At 36.3% G+C, this 25,341-nt stretch overlaps 1 protein-coding gene across 1 annotated transcript in view; it reads right to left on the bottom strand.

Annotated features, from left to right (window-relative positions):
* PREX2 (phosphatidylinositol-3,4,5-trisphosphate dependent Rac exchange factor 2) overlaps nt 1–25,341 on the bottom strand; it is a gene marked incomplete at its 5' end in the record, with an annotated part of 168,845 nt that overhangs the window by 83,265 nt on the left and 60,239 nt on the right. The window contains 11 exons of the mRNA XM_082303291.1: nt 2,886–3,034; nt 4,376–4,468; nt 4,620–4,762; nt 5,932–6,004; nt 6,784–6,859; nt 7,420–7,469; nt 8,781–8,884; nt 12,679–12,779; nt 14,353–14,497; nt 17,116–17,265; nt 24,179–24,282. Of these exons, the coding sequence (XP_082159417.1) occupies nt 2,886–3,034; nt 4,376–4,468; nt 4,620–4,762; nt 5,932–6,004; nt 6,784–6,859; nt 7,420–7,469; nt 8,781–8,884; nt 12,679–12,779; nt 14,353–14,497; nt 17,116–17,265; nt 24,179–24,282 (1,188 nt within the window). The remainder of the gene's footprint in view (nt 1–2,885; nt 3,035–4,375; nt 4,469–4,619; nt 4,763–5,931; nt 6,005–6,783; nt 6,860–7,419; nt 7,470–8,780; nt 8,885–12,678; nt 12,780–14,352; nt 14,498–17,115; nt 17,266–24,178; nt 24,283–25,341) is intronic.

Genomic DNA, 25,341 nt, shown 5'->3' with positions numbered 1-25,341 from the left:
GAATCCTGCCAGGTGTCAGCGGACAAGCCGTTGAGTAGATCATCCCATGATCAACAAACACAAAATTTTTCTGCTTTTTCTGACACCAACCTTGGAGCCACGCATTGACCTGATGGATCTGCCTACTCCTATCACAATTATTCCTTGTTACTGGAAGAATCAATGAAATCAACTACTGTGCTCTTGCTCTCTCAACCAATTGTCCCAGGACACTGATGTCTTTTTGGATTGCCCTCAGACTTCTCTTTTTTATCTCACTGCTGCCAGTTTCAAAAATCAGTAGCAGAGAGTAATCAGAGGGTATTAGTAGACTGGAGAGTTTTCCAGTAATGTCCCTTATCCAAGCCCCTGGGAGACAGAAAACTCTCTGTGGGTTGGGTCTGGTCTGCATATCGGACCCTCCTTAGAAGGGAGTCTCCTATTACAGCTACCCTTCTTTTCCTGTTAGCAGAGGAGGTCTTGATGCAGGGCGCAGGTGGTGTTGTCTCAGGAGGTCCCACCACCCCAGAAGATCTTTGCCCACCTCATCAGTTGTTTGGCCTTCTAGATCCAGAGCCCCATGCCTGTTGTAAAAGGTACCAGTCCTACTTGTCAAATTCAGAGAAGGAGGAATGTTCTTCTTGGTACGTGCTGTGATGTGCCTCCAGCCTTCATCTTCAACAGACCCTTGGCTAACAGTCCTTTGACTAATCATCCTGCAGGGTTCTGAGTCCATCTGCTTCTTCACCACAGCAGAGGTTCAAGACTCCTGCGAGTCTGAGACTGTAGTGTTGCTGAAAAGAATTGGTCTGTCTTTTGCTCATTTACTGAAATACTGCAGAGCCTGTTCACCTCTTCCTGTAGCTCCTTCACGGGGCAACACAGCTCCTCAAACACAGCTCACCCTCTGCAAAAAAACTCTTTGTCATCCCAACCTTGCAAAGAGGCATCAGGCACTCCCAGCAACCTGTGCCTCTTCTTGCTGAGTCTTCTTGAAATAATGTTTTATTGCAGTTTTTCTGAGCAGCTACGGAAAGCACTGAGTTTTGTAAAGCAAGAATCATCTACTGCTGTTTGTATGACTTGTAAGCACATTGTGCTGCGCTCCTCCTTGGTCTAAGAACAAGAGTAATAAACATACTGACAAACCTAACCAACAGAAACAATTCTGAGAATCAAAATTCACATCTACTCCTTAAAATTAAGCTCTGAGCTCACCCAAAGTAAGCTAGCATCCCCTCATGATATCAGCTCACAGTCTACAAAGAGCAACACAGCTGCATTAGCCCTTATCAGAGCTAGTTAGGTCATGCATAACAGTACACTGATTTAACTTTGCAGCCTTTCCATCCAGAGCCAGCTCTGTTATTATTTCAGGGATCTCTGCCCCGAGCTCCATTTCCCATTGCAAAAGCAAACAAATTCAAATTGATGCTGGAAATTGATTTTAAAATACATTTGAACTATAACAAACTTGATTTACAGGCAGTTTTGAATAACAGAATTGCATCATTTCTTGTAATTCTTATTTTCTAGTATACATAAAGCATTTGGAGATGATTATCATCAGAGGTGAGATCCAAAAGTCACTGAAGTCTTTAATTCTTTTAAAATATAATAATATATTGATATTCATAAATTTTTACTTTAAATATTTTTGTAAGTATAACATCATTTAATGTACTCATATATTAACTATTGATACCATCTATATGGTTGCATTCTGAAACCACCTTGAGAACACATTAATGAACAATGAAAGACCATCACTGGCAGTTTAGGCTAAGAATTCAGGAGAGAACTGTCTTCTGTCAACTCAGCTGCACTAGCAGCAGCTCCTGACAAAAAGCAGGGAACACTGAGAAACAAATTTGTCTCCTGTGAACTCTTCATTCACTAGAACATCACTGTCAACCTTGAAATTCACCCACAAGTTGAGTCAGAAATTAAACCAAGATTTGCATTGAAGAAAAGCCAAGATATGCCTTTTAGGCTTTCTACAACCCTGTGGTCTGGGGGATTCTTTAATAGTTATTTTTGTTTGCTTAGGGTGGGAGCAGGTGTTGGAGTATCAGTCCAGATAAGCATCTTTATGCCCTATTTATTTTTTTCCTCTTCTGCCAGTTGTGGGTGCCATTTTACTTCTCAAGACACCTTTGCTTTTTAAGAGGAGAAAAGATCTTCAAGCTACCACGTAACCAGAGCCATTTCTGAGCAAGGCACTCACGTATGCTATATGGTAATAGAGGATGGCACGTCTTTATTCTGCAAATTTTGATCAAAATTACTCCTGACAAGTTTTTCTTAGTCTCCTTGTTATGCATAACCTAGCAAAAACTGGAATAACTTTTCTAATATACTTTTGCTCATTTACATATTTACTGAATCCACCCATTAAGCCTCACTTTGTATTTCTTTTACATAACAAAAGTTGTGTTTAGGTAGGAATGGTCAAAACTGTACAGAAATGCATCTGTTACATAAAGATGAGGAACGGTTTATTTCCTCCTGCTGTTTACACCACCAACACACAAGCTGAAGGGGCCCATGAGACCACAGAGTCTGACTATGCCAAGCCACCAACTAATCCCCAGACACAGGAATTTAATACACACAGCAAGAGATAAGTGATCAAAACTGTCCATATAATCAAGGAAACTTCATTTAAACTTGCAGTACCTGCATGTATTTAAAGCTGCAGAGCTGAAGATCTAAAGTACTCGTGATTCTTTTGCTGACTCACAAATAAAATGAAATCAGGGCAAATCAAATTGCTTGACTTTGCAAAGTCAGATCAGATACAGCATTTAAAATAACTTTAGAGTAGTGCTCTCTGAAGTTCCACTGGTCTTAAAATTCACTTCAATTGTTGTTTGTAAAATTTCCCCCAAGGAATGATAACTTACTCCCGAGGTTTAGTGCTCACAAGAACCCGCAGGGGCTTTCTGCTGTTTAAACAGGCTTTCAGGAAGCAATCCACTTCACTGAAGGGTCGCAGAAAAACCAGGTCACCGTTAATGGCAAAGATTTTCTTCCCAACTTCCAAGCCTGCCATCTAGAAAATAACAACAGCTGTGTACATGTTTGCTTCATTATGTTTTTTTCTGCTGGCATGCAACCCCAATAGAAAAAATGATGTTCACACTTCCACGTTTTGCATTCTTTATGACTCCTTCACATACCACACACTTATACCACAAAATGCTTCTAAAACCAGTTAAATTCATGTGAAGGGTAAACACTCATTCTGAAGAGAGCTAAATAAAAGACCTAGTCTTCATCAAGATTTTCTGACAGTATTACAATATCAGTTAATTTTTTAGTAATTAACACAACAGCTTTAATTGAGCCTTTTATTTTCTGACAGTACTTAATTTGTTTATCCACCATTTTCCAAAGGAACTAAAGCTTCCTTTCATAAAGAAAGACACAATTAATATTTTAGTAAGTGAATATTTGTTAAGTTCCAAAACGAAAGAGTTTTTAAACTTTGGTCTAACAATAAAGGCACCCTAACAGTTGAACTACAGGAGTACAAAGAGTGGCTCACTGTACAGGCAAAGCCTTAGTGCTTAGTGCCATAGGAGATCATGGCAGAACCTGACCGCTGGAAGTCACCCTATTTAGCTCTGTGGCTGTATTATATTATTCATTTGCTGTGTCTACTTATAATTTAAATTTGTATTCCACCGTGAGATTTAGAAAGCCTTGAAATCTAATTTTTTTCTCTCATGAAAGAGCCTGTACCTTATCTTTACATATATAGAGACACCCATGCTGCTCAGTAGAATATGAATTAACACAAAGAAAATCTAAAGCAATACTACCAAACAGGAAGGTTGTAATTTTTTCATTCAGATTCTCAAATTCCAGACTTTATCTAAAGCTTGATACATCCTTTACTATAAAATATGTCAACTGCAACTCACAGACTATCTCTATACCCATTTCATATTCTACCAATCTTTTTTATTCCAATTATGATTAGTGTCATTACTGGCATATTATAAAATACATAAAAAATAAAATGGTGACTTTTATATCATCACTCAATATGACAGTTTAGCTGAGCAGAAAATAAGTATTAGATAATGGTCAAAGCAATGTTTTAAAAAAAAAAAAAAAAATATCCAAACAAAACAACAAAACAAAGCAAACAAATAAGAAAAAAAAAAAAAAAACAAAACAACCAAACAAAAAAACCAAACCAAACCCAAAACACCAAAAACCAACCAAAAACCCAAAGAATAAAAGGGAAAAAGATTCAGAGGCACAGCTTTCTTGGTAAGTGTTCACTGCCACGTTCTACTACTATAGACTTTTCTGAATTACATACAAAACATACACCAGCAATCAAGTAAATAAAGCAGGGAAGATAATTTAAAATATTCGATACCTCAGCATTTGATCCTTTCTCTACCACTTTAATAATTGGCACCTTATTTTTATCTTCTAAACCGAAACCATAGGTTCCTTCATTAGATTTAATCTGTAAAATAAAATTTTTTAAATATTGTTCAGAAAGGCATTTTAAAAAATGAAGTATCTCTTCATTAAATAACAATAAACTGTCCTAATATATTGTCACTATGACCAATTTTTTTACTCATCAAAGCACACACTGATGGTGTTTCACTCACCAGTAATGATTTGGCTATGACATTTTCCACTACTTTCAGATCATGTTTCATGAGTCTGTGCTTCATATTTGATCCTTCCATTTCTTCATCCGCATAAAAACGGAACAGCAGTGGTTCATCTTTAAATTCACTTTTCTCTAACACTGTATGACAGAAACCAACACATCATAATGTTTATTTTCTTTTGAACTCTTGAATATCATGTCTTTCATGAACCATAAAATACTGAACTAGCATACACATACTGAATGCTAGCAAAATATTTGTGTGTGTATGGATCTAGTGAAATCTTTTTTAACATACACAACAATTTTTATTTGGATCTATTATAGAGGGATAGGCATGACTAAGCTCATTTTTCAACTACATCGTCTGGATTCCACCAAGTTGGGAAAGACATATTAGCCTAAAATGGTTTTAGTGAAAGGTTTTAGGTAGGTTAAATGGTTTCAGGAACGTTTCTTCCTAAAAGGTATTTCAAAACATGGTTATGAAAAGTTCTGCTGGGCAGCTGCTGAAGATGCTCACCATCAAGTTCTGGCACTCTCCAGATGGTGAAGCATGCCGGGTTCAGACTTAGAAACAGGTTTGGTGGGGATGTGGAAGCAAGCAGAACAGCCAATGGATGCAGTTTGTGTGTTCAAAAACCAAAGAAAAAATAATGAACAATACCAGAGAGAATGTTCTCACCCCTTGTCTCAACAAGCTGATAAAAAAAGAATTTCTTCCTCTTTTCATTTCAGTAAGTGACCTACTACTTCAAACATTTCACTGAAATTTTCCCTCTGATGGTATTAAATGGGACCTCGTTCACCTTATTTGGTGCTGCATGTATCTCTGGTCTCCTCTCCCTTTTTTGTTCTTTGCTATCCTTATTATTTTCTCATTTTTCTCCAATCCACTTACTCCCATTGTCACCACTTCACTTTTTTGAAGTCACACTCCTCCATACTTTATTCATTCCCCCTAAAATCTCACATTTCTTTCCTACATAGTTTTTTATTGCCTCATCAGTGCCAGCTTGCATTACTTTCTCAAGACATTTCTTGCAAAGTGACTAATAAAACTGCCCCCACTAAATCCTGTAAAGGATGAATTCCTCAGCACGTGCTATAAAATTTGATATAATTTTCAGAGTATACAACAGCTATTTTTTTCCTTGAAGATGGTAGCATCAGTCTCTTTAGTGATAAAATAGAAGAACTTTCCATCTGTTCTGTAATATCTTTATCAGCCCCTGCATTTTCTTCCAACTGTGCAGATAACATGAAACAGAAAGTAAGCACAGCTTGTACAGAATGTATTTACTTACCATGGTGCATAAACCCATTATCACAAAGAGCTACACCAAATATCATAGCTTCCTCCCTTGTCCGGCAATCCCCCTGTTAAAAAACAGTACATTTTAATATATATTAAAATGTATTTTAATTAATTCCATCTATAAAATGGAAACTGTGCACAATGGCGTAATCTCACAGGGATAGCAACTGCTGTAGATTACATTTACCACCACCATCTTTATGTATACATTTCTAGCATACATATATATATATATAAAAATCAGTATATACATGTTTATCATAGAATCAGAGAGTAGTTTGGGTTATATGCTGTAACACTTTATAATTACAAATAAATAGGAGAATACTTCAGTATGACTACATTCTCCATAAAAATAGAACATAATAGAATCCATAACCATTGGAAAATAAAAGTTTTAAACTTTTATTTTATGAAACTAGTGCATGTTGACAGAGTGAACAGGATACCATGTTGTTTTTTCTTGTTCATTTAAAATGAAGCAGAATTGGTGGCAGCAAATTGGTACTGACTTTTGCTCATCTAGTTAGGAATTTAGAGTTTCTCACTGTATTTCATTTTAAGCCATGGACAGTGTTCTATGCTGAATCAGAAAGCTAAGTGTCATTAAAACAGTTCAATTCAATTTTAAATAAGGAAGATAAACACAATAGGGATGAACAGCACAGCTGATGACAGCTAATTTCTGTTACTTTACTAGTTTAAGAGGCTTATACTTACATACACTGTTCTAATAACCCCTACAGAAAGTGTTTGCACGTTTTTCCTCTTGATATTATCAGTAGCTTTCAAATTAGAATTTAAGTGCAAAACATACATAAATCCAAAGGTGTCTACTTGCCTGGGCAATCAACCAATCTATGAATTTGTTAGCCATAACCACAGATTTGTAGGTTCTCAAGTGATAGTCTTTATCCCTGTTCAAAATAACACAGAACAATTTTTAAAGATCAAACAAAAGCTTAGAAGAAAGAGAAAAATACTTGTAGTCTATGAACAAGTTACTCCAAGCATGAATTGAGCACTTAATAATGGTTGAGAAGTTTTCTTGGGAGGAAAAAAAAAGAGCAAATTAAGTCCTTCTTGTAGACAGAAAGGAGGAGACTGATCACATCTTATTTGGATGTTATTGTCACTGGAGCATAAAGGCAGGTGTGTTGTTACAGTTGGGACTCTTCAAACAAGGCAATGGTGTGTTGGTAAAGGAGTGTACTAATATATACAGTAAGCATATAAGCATATCCATCAGGACCTAGGAGGCTCCAGAAGTCCACTAAAAAAAGTTATATTGAACAGAGTTGGCAGCCATTTAGTGGTTCAGTTACGGTTTTTGTCCAGATAGCCTTTCAATCTTATCTGATTACTCTCAAAAGACCCGCCTTGAAAGGATGGGTTAGGTTCCTACATTCAAACACAGCATCTCTAGATCATGTACTTCTTCCAAATGACTCCCTCAGGATTTCCCAGTTGGACTCACCTAATTACTGGGGTAAAGAGACTGTGAAGACGACAGTACAGTCGTACACCCTGTGAAAGAGGAAGAGGCGGTGAGTTAACCACACATTCACATCACAGACAAGAGGCAGGGACACAGTAAGGAAGACTGTACGTTCTCAATGGATTTCACTTACGTAGCAAAAAGTTCTGTTCAAATTTCTATGTATTTTCATGTGCCAAAACAATGTTTCCAGATAACAATATAGATGACTAAATTATGAGAAGGAAAATATTTCCAATGTAACCTAAGCTTACTGAGACATACACAAAAAATATTAGCTTTAAGGTAGCATTAAAAAATTCTGTAAGTTTGAAATACTTTGAAAGAAAAGCACACAAAAAATAAAGCAATGTTTCCATGCATTAAGGTTGTCCCAAATAGCGGTTGCTATTCTACACACAACTGAGTAATTAAAGTAAAAACCACTGCATTTCATTATATGCATCAATATTTTGTTTACAAATTAGAATTATAACTAATCAATTTTAAAAATGCAAAAAAGATTTAGAGATTAGAAATGCTTTTTATTAAAAACAAATTATACATCTGGATTAGTTTAAGAAACTACCATCAGAAAATTGTATTTAAAAAAAGAAAACACATTAGTATTACTTAGCAAACATCAAAACCCAATTATGTTTACAATATGCATGAAGAACAATGTATAATGATTAAAAGTTGTGTCAAATCAGATTCCATCCTACTTTGCTCGCCTTTGCATATTCCTCTAGATGAACCTTACATTAACAAGTGGAGCAAAAAACTAAATTATACTGCAGTGTAATACCCAAACACAGACATTTTCGACTGACTCAAAATCATGACAAATTTGAATATTAATGACTCTAAAGGCAACTTTGATCAATCTTTTCATTATTCTCAGTAGCATAGATGGGTAGGACTACCTATTACATTTAAACATCTATGTGACTACAGATTTACTGCCTTGTTAGGGCGCTAATGAAGGACACTCAGATTTCAGAGAAACTTAAAAACTGTTTCCTACATATATCTTCATATCTATGAAAAGGGACTGAAAAATACAATAGACTGAACCTCAGCTTCAGGATCACCCAGAAACACAGGCAATGCATCCTGCATATGAAACCATTTAATAGCAATTATAACTACATAATAGTAAACTTTCATTTCTGTATTTAAAATGTGTAACAACTAGCCAAAAGCTTACAAATGGAAAGCTGAATTTGATTCACATAAATATAGAGTGGCAACTCTGAGGGGATCTTGTTTATCCCAGCATATCTTACATTACACTTTTTAAGCAGAATCTCAGTTTCTGATGTGTTCTTCCTAATAATAGCAACTATTTTATTCTGTACCTTGGAGATCACATCCTGCATCTCATTTCTGGGGTAGTACGTTCCATCATCATATCGGAATCTGTACAGCATGTGCTCAGGTTTGAACTGGTGCTTATCTGTAACTAAATTTTTAAAAAAAGTATTGTTAGATGACTTTCTGAAGAAACCAACGAGAGAGAGGAAGCTCAGAATCATTTCTTCTAATAACAGCCCACTACACAGCCATAGGTAGATTTCAGACAGGGAGGGCAGGAAGCCCAGTTAGATCATCTGCCCTAAGCTCCTTTATGCCACTGGTAATTTCTTACAACATTTCAGTAGTACAGAAGAAAACAAACAATTTCAAATCACAGGGCAAATAATAAGGAAGACAAACAGGCAGGGGACAGCAAGAAAAATTAGGCATTCAAGTCTCTTTAGTCTTCAGTGCTTTTCCAAAGTTTATCAAGCAAGTAGCCAAGTAAGACTCATTTTACAACTATTCCTATTATTCTTCCACATTATTTTCTGTCCTCATTCTTGATGAGGCCAATCTCAGATGATTCAGTAAATTACAAACACTTCATAACATGTTTGACCAGTCTTGCAGTGGAAACAAAAGAGAGAGAGGAATGTCTTCCTCTATATATACCCATCCAAAGGTCATAAGTGCAAGACACTGGCAGTCATTATGAAGACGTTGGTAATCTATTTCCCCAAAGACCTGGGAAAAAGGATCTTTACAGGTGGACTTCCAGAGATTCACAGGATTCCAGCAACAAACCTCACGACTTCAAATGCTTTGTCAAAACAGTCATATCGTAGGATACAAACCTTCTCCTAGAAACTGTACTGCTGCAAATCTTTCTGAAAAAAAGCTGATCCATTTGATGGCTGAGGACAGCATTAGGCATTATCACCATCCTAAGATAACTACTTTATTAATTAGAGCTTTGCTTGCAGTTGTAAGCTTTCATTTTGAAAGTCAATTTACATGTCATCAACTGATAAAGGAGGGTACTGTAATGTCCTCATTTATCAGAGTAACACACCTGACAGAGTTAGGTAATTCTGTGCATGCCTTCCTACACCAAGTGATTAAGCCATCATACATAATTCCCTTCCAAAAATTTAGTTAGGCACCATAAACTTGTATAGTAAGGTGCCTTCTGTCTGTGTCATTTTTCATGCCCCTTCAAGCTCCTCAGTATTTCCACCCATCATCTGATACACAGACATAAAAACTGAACTGCATATATTAAGCGGTTTCACCAGTGTCATGCGCAAGAGCAAAATAGCCTCTCTACCTGCATGTGATATATCTACTAATAGTAATACCCAGGACACTACTCCAATTGCCTTGAACCGATGGTTCATGCTACGATGATTATCCAAAATGATTCCTAAGCTCTTTTACGTATCATTGCTTCTAAATAAATGAGATACAGGCGAGGAAATTTTCACATATAATGCCTAATATAAGTATCTAAGTGAATTTTAATGGATTGTGACCATTTTACTAAGAAAAAAAGATCTAGCACTATAATTAAAAAACATGTCTACTGTTAAAGAAAAATAACCTATTCCAATAGATTAACATATACGAAGACTTTTTTTATAACCAGCAAGTTCCGAAAACAAAAAAACCACCATCAAAACAGTTTTGCCTAAAGTCAAATTATTCCTTACTCTTACAGGGATGCGCTGGGAGGGTACCAGGCTTACAAAGCACCTTTCCTTTCTTGCATGCCCATGACAAACAGAGCAAGCTATGCCCTCTGAAAAACACAAGTACCACTCTGTCTCTGCAGTTCCAGCTTACCACAGTGCACCAGAAACTAAGGGAGTAGTTCCACTGAGCTGGAACATGCTGGGTTTCAAACACTTAAGCTCACAAAAAGCTGCATTACCACTCAAATAAGAAAGCCCAAGTAGTTTTGTGTTTCATTTCCAACACTATACTCACATTTATGCTGGGATAGGTATTTATATGGCATACGCTAAGAAAAGGGAACTGATCGAGGTTTAAACTAGTCTTTTAATTTTTTTGCCAAGGAAATTTAAATCAGATCATTACATCAGTCCAAGAAACTGCACAGCCACATAAATACCTATTCATTTTAAAACTATCTGATATTCAGTTTATTTTTGTAACTATAAAGCTCTTTAATCCATTGAGACAAAGCTTCCATCTCTAATCAGCTGCAGCAAGTGAGTGGACAAAGTGTCTCACTCCATTGACTGGTATCGGTCATTTCAGAAATCAGAGAATTCACCACGTAGATTTAAAAAAGCAGCATACAAACAGGTTTTTCCCCTTATATAAAAGTGGAGGGGGAAAAAAAAGGAAAAACTATAACTTTTCTACTCGCTAGAGTTCACACACCAGGAAGTAAAACAATGTCCATCACAACATGGTTCTGTCATTGCTAGAATGAACTCCATCACAGTGACAATAATGGCCAGCCTAGTGAATATGCAAACTCGCAACAAAGGCCTCTACAATATTTGCAATGTAAATAACAGCCAAACTTTCTTCCTCCCTTGCTCCGTCTGTGAAAACAGATGGTTCATTCAACTTTATTTTAGGAATGCTATTTTCAGTGAACCACAGCTGGATTCACTATTCAAAGTAGCATGTCTGGCTCACATTTCTATGCTCTAATATAATTACCCTTTTATCTCATGAAATTACACAATATTCATTTAACTCTGCATTGAGAAAATCTATGCATGTATTTAGGATATAAATTACAAGATCAGGAGAAGAATCTTTGGCAACAGAATAATTTCATTGAAAACAATTCAGTGTGTGTAGTAAACATAATAGCATCTGACATTTGAATGATGGTGGAAGAAAATCATGTAGACTGACATTAAAGAAATAAAGACTACATGACTACTGATGAATAACCTTAACATTTTTCCTCCAACTCCACGGATGTTTAAAACACACACAACTAAGTGGCACTGTGTTTCTCCCACTTTCTTTCCAGCCAAGGAGACTAAAATCATTGCAAATAAATTAAGTATTCAATTGCTGGCTGGAGTATAGACATATTAAAATGTATATTTTCAAAGATTCCATCTAAATTTACACCTTAGATCTATGATGGAACAGTAACTAACTTGACAGCTTTGTTTTGACTGACTGTATCTATCGTATATGATTCCGTAAAATATGGCTTCAAAAACAGAAGTTTCTCCAGTTTGCTTATATGGTCCTGTTAGACTATACCTTGTAATAATGACAGATGAGCACATGTTCTGGTAAGAGAAAAATGTTGCCAATGCAAATTACCTGCAGAAATCAAACTTCTGTACTGGCTAAAAAAATGAACCATTTCAGTGATACTTCTCTCCACAATGAGCTAAATGCAGAGATTTGGCTGCAAATTTCAGCAGAAAAATATCAATTTTAGTAACTATACATTGTAGCGAAAAGGAGGTCTTAAAATTCAAAAGATTAAACTGTTGGGTTACAGATTCATGAGCTCCACTTGTAACATCTAACAGGTGAGTAGGCACATTTATCAAAACAGCCAGCTGTGACTCACTCTCTTGTAAAGTTCTTAGTTGAACACCTATTCCTAAAATGCCTGGCCTTAAATCCTGGAAGATCCTTACAAGCAGTGTGTTATTCTATGTTCCCCCAGAATTTCTTTTTGCTTACAAGAGAACAGCAATTTTTCTCTAGGTCCCCTTTTCCAATCTTGTGATCCCAACAGCATAGAGGAACTCTGATTAAATCAGTGGAGCCTTTCCCACTAAATCTGCTATGGACATGGACAGTGGCTCCATGAGGCCCCTGCAAGGATATAATGCAGATTCAACAAGCTGTCTTGTGTCAACAAGACCATCTTTTTGTCAAACAAAATTAAGTCCGTTCTAATAACAACAATTATCTTAAAAACAAGTTTAAATTAACTATATTTACCATGATGAATAATGCCATTCTCTAACAAAGCCTGGCCAAGATGAACACCTTCTTCAGATTTGTGTATCTCTCCAATTTCCAGCAGCCAGGACACAAATTCACTGAAAAACAGATGCAGAAAACAAACTTTACATCTCATACCACCAGATCTACTGCATTTCTCTCTCCATTACTAGTATTTTTTACTAGTCTCGTAAATGATTTTTTTAGCCAAATGATCCTCAAAATATGACACCACCTCTAAAAAAACCCTCACTCTTTACAGCTTTTCTATTATTTTGACATAACCACATACGGTTTCCCATGAGATGTCTTTTCTGCTCATAAGTTTTCCATGCATTAAGTTAACCTGGCACACAGTGAAGATCTTCCATGTTTTCTGGGATGCCCTTAACTAGCATAGCCACACTTGACCAGACAGACCAACATAAGGCAATCCCAGGCATTCCTACTGCACTGCCCAGGGCAGATATGCCATGATGGCAGAACATGACCACAGTATGACAGAACAGTAGGCTGGTTACTTGCAAGGTGTGTCAAACATATTGACATCCTGAGTATATACACCTATTATATACTTCATGTGCAGGAAATGCCTGGCTTGTATCAAAATAAAGCTGATGCAGTTCAGAGACATTGGATCTAGAGCACATAAAATGTGCATGTTACAAATCAAAAAAAAAGTGTAATGAGGTAATGTAACCTTCAAATTCATGGGTTTTAACTGGTGACCCTGGGACCAGCAGAAGCATTCTTCAAATCGGTCCACTCCAAAAACAGCACAGAAAAGCAGATATTTGATGGTAGGTTTAAATGGCTCCTCACCCATGAGCATGTTCTTCACCTGCATCCAACAACTTCACTGAGGAAACATGATTCAACCATAGCTTAATCATTCATCTTAATCCTATCCTGATTTCAATTCTCTTCAACTATGTCACTTCTGACAGCACAAAAAAATCTCCCAAGTTTCTTTTCCCCTTTTGACCCCCCATGGTATCTTCTCAACAACTTATTTGTGTAAAACAGTCTCTATTTTATAAAAATGCTTTTCATACTTAATTTACGGTCCTAAGTTTTCATACTTATCTTATGGCCAAATGAAATAAGTGATAACCCTTCAGTCTCCCAAATGATTTTTTTTTCATGTACACATTTTTAGAGCATCTATTTCTCTTTCAGTCTTCTCAAGCCATAGGCGTAATATGGCATTACAAAGATCCTCCTGATAATTTAAGCATGTAAACCTTATTTAGTAACTCTGTTCCTGACCTTCAAGCAAGAGGAGGACAGCAGCTGTCTTAAGAGACAAAGATTACTTAGGTGGAATAAATGAAATTTTACACTCCAAACTAGTCATTACAGAGACAAAATCCGTTAAACAAGTTAGGAATTATTTCTTGAGAGAAACTAATTCACTTGATGCATTTCCATATTTTTGTCATGCCCTTTGCAAGCTTTGTCTTTTCAGCAGAACTACTTTGCAAAACAAGTACACATTCATAAATTTCAGGCAGACCATTTTACATGGTCTCACATTTACTGGCTAAATTCTGTGAGGCAAATAGGTCTAACAGACATTACAAATGAAGCACGGTTTCTACAGAACCTCAAAGAAGATTTAAAATGTGAGTTTAGATGGTGAGAATTCATACTATCAAATGTATATAATACCTTCCAAGAAAGCATTTGGGGAAAGTGGTTAATTTCCTCTTCCTGTCTTTGATGAGATTCCCTTGTTTGCACATCATTTTGTATAATCTTTCTCCTTGCTCAGAGATCATCACCCAAGTGTCCTGTTCCATGCCCAATTTTAAACCTGCCAAAAATGCATTAACATTTTATGAAGTGATAGTGCCATTGTATTTCAGTATCCTCCCTGAAATGAAGAAGCAATACCAATATTTTACATACAAAAAAAAGTAAAGGAACTGTTTTTCATTATTTTCTAAACAATAAAGTTAAACCATGAACATCTGATCTTCATAAAGCATAACCAAAAGATATTTTCCTCACCGGGCAGTTAAATTGTTACTCTATTGACATCACCATTTATTTTGTAGTAATAACAGGCTTCAGTATATGAACATTTGCAAGGGAGTAGTCATGTCTTCACAAGTTTAAAATAAAGAGCCTTGGTTTTGCTCTTACCATGTGATAATAAAAGGATCTTCACTTAAAGGAATATTTTCTAAATGTCCAATTAACAGTAGTAACAAGTTATCTGCTACACATATGCTAGTTTCACATAGATAATTCACCCCTTTTCCACAAAAGCATTCAGGCTTGGCAGGGGAGGTGGAACTAGAAGATCTTTATGGTCCCCTTTGACCCAAGTCATTCTATGATATTCCATCTGAGTAAGAGTCTGGTACTTCTTTAGTAATGAAAATACAGCCTGAAGAAAAGTGTCTGTCATGAGAAAAAGCTAACAGTGGTACTGGGCACAGAATAAGAAGTGCCTCTCATTATCCATGAACCAGATAGTGGTGATGTAACACGAACAAAATTTGAAATACCTCAGGGAAAAGAAAATTTAATTAATATACTACTTCTGGAGCTTATGGGATGTTGACATTTTTAGTTGTATTGACTTTTTGAATCAGGTCATCACAGCATCATCAGTCTAAAGATGATCATCTTTTAAATAAATTTCTAACTTGCTGAATGCCTCAGGTGTTTACAGGAAAGCTGCCAAACTGACAAAAAACTTCTGCAAGAAGTTTCCAATACATCTTGATTTCCCCTAGCAAGCAAATACAATCTATGAAGGGGCCCTACTTCATAATTTGATTACAAAAGCTGAAAACTCTGCTAAATTACTTAATTCAGGGCATTCTCTCCTTTTTGTTCAGCTTCTGCTACACGGATTCCAAATAAAAGTACAGATTTAGTTTCTCTCAGTCCATTGACTCTCTGAGTCTTCCAACTCATTTGGTTTTTGATGATTCTGTGTTGCAATCTGAACCTGTGTGCGCCTCATCTCCTCTTCCTTTCATGGCTGTCTCCTTGGTGGCAAATCCACTGAGAACATCAGGAGGTGAAAGTTTTCACGAATCATAGGATGCTAAAATCCTAATACATGCCTTGGCTTTGGGATGGCTACCTCAGACCTCCAGCTTGCCAAAGTCTAGCTCAAACTCATTTCTACTACCAGCTGCTCAATTGATTAGTGTGAAATAGAGAGAATTCATCAACACAAAGTACTCCTACTTACTCTTTGTATTTCTTATGTAAAGCATCAAGAGCCTAAGGGGGACATGAAACTTAACAGAGAACTGAGATTTACTGAAAACTTTTTACTCAGTTCTACACAAGGTCCTATACAGAACCAGACTAACCTGGGTTTTTATGCATTTGACACCATGTCTACCACATCGCTTTTTCATTTTTAGAATATTTTTCGTATTTTCAAATATGAGTGTTTAGACCTCTAAAGCATCTTTTTAGCTTTTCTGCTATTAATTCAAGATGACACTACTGATTAGCCAGTGCTGAGACACCCTACTTGAAACTCTGGTCCTACAACAGATATTCTAGAAGCATCCAGTAATCAACTTTAAAAGACCAAAGAAAATACTGTTAGTGTACATTGACAACAGAGGCACAAACCAACAGTTACTGCAACAGGCAACAGAAATTCTATACAAATCAGGAAAAGAATCACAGATCTAAATACAAGGTCATATTTTCTTTCAATATCAAGGCTCCAAACAACAATACTAATTAGGATATTTGAGCTTGCAAATGAAATTAGCTCCAGAAAACGATGATGTGTCATCTTTCCCTGCTTCTACTTTGTGCTGGGTTCACCTTGAACATATGAAGTTATTTGTGGTCACATTTGAGATTAGGATTATATTTCATCCAAGTATTCTTCTTCCTTAATTCAGTTACTCAGAAACATAGTGGTTTTCCAATAGTGATTGGAAATTGTGATTACTTTCTTGGGTAGGAGAAAATACATCCAAGATGGAATTATGAGTGTGTTCTGTACCATTTCATTTGGATCATCTGCATTAAGATCCAACACAGAAAGCCTGCTCGTTTCAGTGATTCAAATGGCTAGTCACAAAGGGAATCAGTCCATAAAATCCCACAAGACATTTAGGATAGACTCTCAGATACCACAAACCATGATAATACACAAGCCTCAATGAATTTACGGCAATTTATACTGGTTGAGGATAAGTTGTAAAATCACAGATAAATCATCTCCCTATTTCCCAAACAGCATTCACTACCAGCATGTATGATTCAAGACATTATGCCCTTCCCAGTACAAGTTTGATTTATTTTTCCTACACTGGTATTCATAAATCCTCAGCTGAACGTGACACCACAAGTTTGCCTACCAGCTGGTTTTGCTTTATATCTCAACATAAAAATACAGTATGGCTTTCTGGCAAAGCAACACAAAGAAGTTTATTAACCTACCTTTTCTTCTCTCTCGTTCTTTCAAAATAGCTTCCAGCCATTCTTGCTTCTCTTCAGGGGTTTTTGCCATGCATACAAACCATTTATTCTTTGCTGTGTTGTGGATCTTCCAGCCATTAATAACAGTGTGGCCACTGCTGTGGTAGTCAGCTGGGAATAGATAAAATTGCTTAAAGAGCACCAACTCTTAAAAAAAGCAATAGCAATATGTGTCACAATTACTAAAAACTCTTATCACTAGACATAAAAGCCCATACAATACAGAGGAATAAAAATTAATTTAGAGTTATCTGTGCCACTTGTGAAGTGTGTTAAAACTTAATAAACTGTAGTTTTAATTTTAGTAAATAATGCCTTTTTTAAAACATAACAGAGAACTGCCTAGCATATGGAAGAAGGTATAAATTCAACATTAAAACAGGCCAAGTCCTATTAAAAGAAAAGAAAACAGTACTTGGAATACTTTTGGGTTAAACTGTAATGAATAATTCCTTAAACAAGCAGCATTGTGCTTTTGCCCCTTAAATTGCACAGAGTTGCTGTGCTGTTTGACTGATTTACTATTAAGTGTAAAAAAGGACTAAATACACAGAGGGAAAAATACAATTTTAATTTCACAGGTAATCAAAGCACAGATATTCGGTGTATCTTTACTGGCTACCTGAATAAGCAAATATCTACCCTTACTAGTTTAAACAAACTGAAATATAATAAAGATGTTTCTGATCTAAAACCAAATGCATGCTTTCTGAAATATGTTCCTAACAGTCTTGTGTTCAGTGTGCACATTACAAGAGAGGTAAGGGCCGCTGATGTTCTTAGATAACTCGAACTCCCAACACTTAACATGTAAAAATACCTACGCTATAGAAATCAAATTATTTACTACTTATTACTCTATATTTACTTCTATAGCACTGGATTTTACCATGCTAGTCCATAAATCTCATTCAGAAATTTCAAAACTAACACTCCTATCCTTCACTAGGATTACATGCATTTCCTAGGGGAAAATTTGTGAGGCGTAAATGTCTTATGATAAGAAATAATCTTTTTTTCATAAAATACAGACTAAAAAACTACAGCTAGCAACTACAATACAAAACATTAAGAAAATCAAAGGTCAGTATTTTCTCACCACAAACTTTCATTAAGAGGCAAAAAAGTCCTAAGGCCAACCCTGAACCAGTGCAATAACTACACAGCTTTTTCTTTAGTAAATACTTTTTCAGCCCTATTTTTTATGATGAGATTTTCTGAAAACGAAACCATTGCTGAAATGCCTGCTCAGATTTATCATAAATCTCAGCAGACATGCTAGTATCCTTTCAATAAAGTTGCATTTTAATTAGATGGAAAGCAGCCAAGCTTTGTGTACTGAACTGGGAGATGTCAGGAACTACTAGAAAATCATGAGACTGATGGCTAATTTCTAAACCAACAAAACTTTCTAGTACTCAAAGCACGTAATAAAGTGCAAGCAAGTCTATGACAGGGGAGAAAATGAAGGTTTTTTTCCAACACCATGTTTATGCCACTTACCTATTTATCATACTTTTATTTGCATAGCCTATACATAATATCCTTTGTCTCTTTAAAAACATTATTTCTTGAAAATTACCCATCATACTATTCATTCACTCCTAGAAAATCAGACTCAAAAGTCAAGGACAAGAAATAAGCATCGGACAGGAGCTCTCAACTGACAGACAGCACACCCTTGGAGACCAGAGGCAGAAGCACTACTGAAGGAAGTAAAGCCAAGGTTCCTTTTTTTTATTTATTAAGTTAGAGGTGAATACATATAAAACTACAGGGTCATAATTTTCCTGTGGTCTTTGTTACTGTATGTCTATCATCACAAGACACATGTAGGGAAATGATTACTGGTGCACAGAACCATAGCAGTTAAAATTGTGGCTAAAAAAAAAAATCAAAAATGAGGGCTCAGACTCACAAATGGATTTAGATCCTCCCACTCTGGACAAAAATTTGGTGTTTAATTAGTAGCTTAATTCAGAAAAAAAATGGTCTGTCCAGACACCTGAATTTCTCAATGTAGAGATGACTTTTTAAATATGCAGCTTCCTTCGCATTTGAGGATTTGTAACTGCAGGGCCACACTCACCTCATTCCACCACAAACTCACTGAATTCTGTGAAAAGCTCAATCACCAAGCTAGGTACTATCATTGCTTAATGTACACAGAGGACACCGAGCTCAGGAGGAGGAAAACGTGTAGCTGTTGTCCAGTTTTACTATAGTAACACACTGCTGTAATGCCCACTTCGACTTCAGCCTCTGTCTTTTCTCCTTTTTCTTTTGCTCTACATGCTTCCCATGAAGGGGAGCAATCCCTGCAATCCTCCAAGGCTCCCATGAGCAATTTGTTCTCCCCAATCCACCCATGTCCATAGTGAAGAGCATTTCAGCATTAAACTGTCATCCCATATAAACTCCTTCCTTCTTCGGACTGGCTATTGCGCAAAATCTGGTCAAGAGCTGCTGGCCAGCCAGGAGGTTCACATGACCTGACTGCCCAGCTGCCCTGCACATATGCACACTCTTCACATCAATGCAATCACAGTCAGACTAAATAAATAATTTGCAAACCTGACATAATGGTTACAGAAGGAAGAAGAGCACAACACTGTAGTTTGCTCCATGCAAAGTCTGAACAAGCATGATCAACAAATCATTAAACCTACAACTTTCCCAGGAAAGGTGATGAAAGATGACACCATCTTTTATTGTGACTTGGTAATACATTAAAGCTTGTAATTTGAGCTGCAATATATTGTTCAAAATACAAGACTCGTATCTTTGAGTGATGCATAAGAAGCTATTTGTTGCATCCATATACAAAAGAATTTTCTTCTTCCCTTGAAAAAACTAAACAGAAGTCTCTGTATCGAAGTACTTTTAAGTTTCTTGGACTTAGAGATTCTTAGAAGCAGCAAGGAAATAATTGCTGCACAATATCAACTACCATCCTCCAAGTATATTTTTTGATGCAGTTCCTAGTTACTTTTATCATGTTGTGTTTTTTTCTGTATCACGCCTCATTTCAAGACTAGAGGGGACAGAACTACTATACTAGAGGCAAACATAAATCTGATATTTCCTAAGTCTCGAGTCCTTTTTTTCATAAACTAAATACCATTCATTTAATGGCCTTTAGAAATGTATTTTTCTCTCAAAACTGGATTTTAAAAACTGCTACAGAAAAAAGAATACCATTACCACAAAACCACCTTTCTCATATTTGCAAGTGGTTATGCAGCCACATTATTTTAAGATCACAAATAGTCTGCCCTGATAAGTAATACACATTCCACTTTAATCAGTGCAATCAAGAAAAAGCAGAGTGTTTCATGGTGCTGAAACAAAAAAAGAAAGCTTACACCAACTGTACCGCTCAGACAAGGCCTAATTTCATCAAAGAAAAATTGCTTTTCAGAAAAAGCTTTGTTAATTTCTGTAGGCATGTCATTAGCATGATAATAAACCACACTGGGAATCTGTTTTGCTATTTCTATGCTTCTACTCACAAACAATGAAGACTACATTCCTAAATCTATCAATGTTGAGAGCAAACACTCTCAGTTGGTCCAGTTCCCTGGAGCTCCATGTTTCCTTACATAAAGTGAGCAGGGGATACCAAAGTCTACAGTAAGGAACTGTGGAAAGTATCATCTAGACTCAACACTCTTTAATGTTTATAAAGAGATCCATCTGGAGTGCATGACAAAGAGTCCTGCGCAGATATGAAAATATAAGCACTCTGAACCCAGAGCTTCCACTCTAAATTAGGAATTACAGAAATTGCTGGGTAATAGATGATTAGAGAGAATAAAATAATACATTACCAAAATAAGCACATGCAAACCTAATGTGGGTGACACTAGGACAACCATATTACTCCTCCTGGGAATGCTATGAGACAAAAAGAAAGCAGCAGAATACTCCTGGGTTACAGTTCAAACACAGATGACTACAGGGGATGAGAAACAAGACACCTGGGTGTAACAAATGAGAACAGTTAAGAAAGCAGAATAGAGTAAGGTTAAAGAAGGACATCATGATCTGAGTGAAAGAAAAAGTATCTGTGTGAGGAGAGGGAATACAGAAGTCTCACAAGGAAGGAAAACAGCGGGTAGAATTAAATAAAAAAAAAGAAGAGGGTGACAAGAAAAGGGCAGAAAGGTGTCACAGGCCACAGAACTAACACAGGCATTTCCATATTGCAAAGAGAACCACAGAAAAGAGGAATGAAATAGCAGTAATTACAAGGAAAAATACATTTTAAGATATTGCATAAACTGAAATGGAAAAAGCAGAAAATGTGGTGATAAGGAAAAAAAGCAGGAAAGAAGAATCATAGAATGGTTTGGGTTGGAAGGGCCCTTAGAAATCACCTATGATGAGCAGGGACATCTTCAGCTAGATCAGGTTGCTCAGAGCTCCATCCAACCTGACCTCAAATGCTTCCAAGGATTGAACATCCACCAACTGTAACAAGTTAGAAATCAAAGTAACCAAACTATTAATGATGTTCCAGAACTGTGGAAAGGAGTATGGATTTTTGAAACTATGTGTATATAAAAGTGACAAGATTTGATATGGCTCAGGAGAGCAAGGGGGAAGGAAGTTCCCCCAGGACTGGGCGCAAGGCTATAGGAAATGGGCACAGTAGCAGAACTTCCTCTGGCTGAAGGAAATTAGACAACTGGTGTCTGGACATAGAGGAAGACCATTTGTGCTTAGCCACATTATAATTGAAGATTCATTGAGGACAAAAACAAACAGGCAGAAAGGAAAATGAACATTGTAAAAAAGACCAAGGACTGAATAGCTAGAAAAAGTAAATGAAGAAAGGTAGGAGAGATAGAGGATCAAAGAAACATTTTCTAAAGCCAACTCTAAATACATGGCAATATGTGGGGAAGAATCAGTTAAAGATAATAGCTACAGAATTCTTGGAATATACATCAAGAAAACGATGGTGGGCATAATCCTCTGAACACAGTAATGTTAACACTTACAAGCAAAGAGATGCTGTCTTAGAAAATGACATGATGCAAACAGGTAAACTGCCTTTTATTTCTAAAGCATATTTAGGAAGATGAAAGAAAATAAATGAAAGGGATTCAAACAGTACGTGACAGGAAAGACTGAAATAATCAACTCTCTTTTTTGCATAAACAAAACACTGGGATTTTATGCAAATAAACCTAAAAGTTGGGCAGGGATACAGGCTGGAAAAGGGGAATAGCAGGGTAAAGAACATTGAATGAAATATATTCAACTCAAACAGGCTTGAAGAAATTCACTGCAGTGTACCCATAGATAGCTTGAAGACACTAACTAAATCAGTGGGCCTGGTGAAGGACATCACCCAAAACAGATGTCAAGGAGCTCTTACAAAAAATGTCTCGTAAGCAAAGACAATTAATCAAGTGTGACACCATAGTGCTCCACCTTATGTTCAGCATTTTTCACCATATTTATCAATAGCTTAAATGGTTCAGTGGTAACATTGTTCATGGAACCAAGTCAAGAAGCATTGCAAGAGCCTTGGGAAACAAGATGTGAATTCTGAATGCTTAATAAATTGTAGAAATGGTAAGATAAAATTCAGTACAGAAAAGAAAGTAGTTATCAGTCCTACTCTCAGACATTAACACAATATAAAATATAATGAGAGAGGCAGCAGTACTGCACAAAACTAGTATTCTGGAACACAAATGAAAAGACTGAAAAATAATGCTCTGAGAAAAGCCAAACAATCCTGGTATTAGTAGCAGACATCCCAAATTGCAGCACTACAGTAATTATTCTGTCCTACCTGGCACCAGTAAGATTTCAGCTCTAGACACTTCAGTTATGAATTCCAAGCATTTATTAATATAATTTCTTTATAAAACTGAATGTGAATGACAAAAGATGGAAGCAAACTGATGAAAAAAAAAATCCAAGGACAAAAGTAAAATTATAAAATAAGAAATAATAAAATAAAAACACAACACATGAAAAAAGGTTGAAAGACTTTAAAATATGACACGGAGGAAAGAGACAACAGTCTTCCAACAAACTAATTTGTTGCAATAAGAACAACAGTCAACGTGTTCTCCAAGTCAGTTCTACTGTACCCTGTAAAACGAGAAGCAAGAAAACTATTTTGAACACAAGGAACTCAAGAATAGAAAAAAAACAACCTTCATTTTAAAGAAATATTCAATTCCTATGAAGCTTACTTAGAAGTAAAATCATTGTTATTAATGTTCAATTTTAGAACAAAATTACATTAAGAAATGCTTGGAATCCATAGTAGAGGACAAACCTTACACTATTTTAAAATATCAGGAGAAGTAATATATAACTCCCAGAAATTCCCTCCAGACTTACACATTTGCAATGGCACTGCAAGTTTCACATGCCACTATTTTTTTAGCTTTACATTAGAAAAGCCCAAAATATTTTAATTGCAAGAAAGAGTAATTATTGTTAAGCTCAATCTCAAGTTTCTAAAACAAAAACTGACATGTATAGGAATACCTTGGGTTTTTACTTTACTAATGTTTGTCAGGAAAATTTCAAGTAATCTTATGGGATTATATCCCCTAAGGATATTTTTTAAAAAACCTTCCTTGTGCAACAATTTCGGTATTTATAGTGTTTCATCCCAACAGAGGTGGGCTTTCCACTTGCTGTTACAAATATACCATGTACCTAGGGATAAGTTCTTTAAGAGTGCTGGAATGCTGTAAAGTGAAGTTAAATATGCAATTTCAGTTGAGCAGTAAATGTCACCTTCTTTTATTACTCTGTTCACGTAAGCATAAAGTAGTCATCTGTGGCTGCCCAGCTAATAATGGATGAAAGCAATGATGTGTCACAGAAGCAGAATTTTGATACAAACAGATAGTGCTTTTAAAGCAGCATCTTATGGTTTCTTTCTAAATATAAGGAGCACCCTCCATTCTCAAAGAAATTACGAAGCTGCTTTTGATTCAGCACCTCAAAAGATGGCTCTGTAAATGAGCCACACAAATATACTCACCTGTTCCATCATCTACATTCTCTACTTCCATCACTTCCGTATTTATTCTGCCCCGGAAAAGGTAACGGTGGCCATCTGTAGATGCTTTGCTGTTCTTCAATCTCCTGAAAGAAGAAAGAGCAGATGAGCACGTCATCCACTCCCTTCTTCTATGTTTCTGCACTGCTACCTATGCATGTGGCATTTAGAGACCACTGTAAGGATCCCAACACATTTATACCTGCTAATAGAACTGTGGAAACGCTGCTGAATGGGATGCTGCTGATGGCAATGCAAAGATGCTACAGCTAGTAAGAGTAAGCTGCAAATTCCTGCCTGACTGAGAGCTCATCAGGAAAGTCTCACTCTGTAAAAGCTCTGTTCCAACACTCCGGTACCTGTGTGCCATTGTCTGCCATCAGAGACAAAATACTGCATTGGGAGAGCCTTTCCTCCTAACTGACATGGTCTCCCTGCGTTAGTCTAGACACTCAGCACAGAGGTAGTGTGACTGGAAAAAATTAAATGAGAACATCTTTGGATACAAATCTTGACCTACATACCTTAGCATCATAAATGGGATTTATGTATGGAAGAATGAAGACATTTTTCCTTCCTAACATACAGGTTAACCGGGAATTGTAAGTAAGGATTGCTGAAGTTCTGCGGCATATTCCAAAGTACTTTGCATTGCTGTAACTGTTCCCAGTGAAGTCAAGGCCTTTTGAGAACCCCAGTTCTAGACAGCTTTTCACACCTCAGCTAAGACAGTGATTATTCTATATCCATTTTTGCCTAGGATAATTAATACTGTATATCAAACAAAGGTCAGTTTCTAAGAATTAAGGATCTCCTGAATTTTGGCCTTCATTCACTCCAAAGAGGCACTAATTTTCAGAAAATTACCTACCTCTCAATCGTTACTTCATTACTGTCTGATGAGTAACTCTACTATACCATAAATTTATTATTCAAAATTTGAGTAATATATTGGAAAAACAAAGACAGCAAAAAAGCAAAACCATCATAAAGCAAAAAGTTTGTGTACATGTTTTTTCTTTCCAAAGTGAGTAAATCCAATAGCTCCACTGAGTTTTATAACTGTAAACCCAAATATGGCATTCCATGTTTACACAACTCTGCCACAAAGGCATCATTATATATTACACAAAATACCTCACACC

Source organism: Coloeus monedula (genome assembly GCF_965178545.1).
Source record: "Coloeus monedula genome assembly, chromosome: 1".
In the NCBI taxonomy this organism is placed as follows: Eukaryota; Metazoa; Chordata; class Aves; order Passeriformes; family Corvidae; genus Coloeus; species Coloeus monedula.
This window is presented reverse-complemented; position numbering and strand designations above follow the sequence as displayed.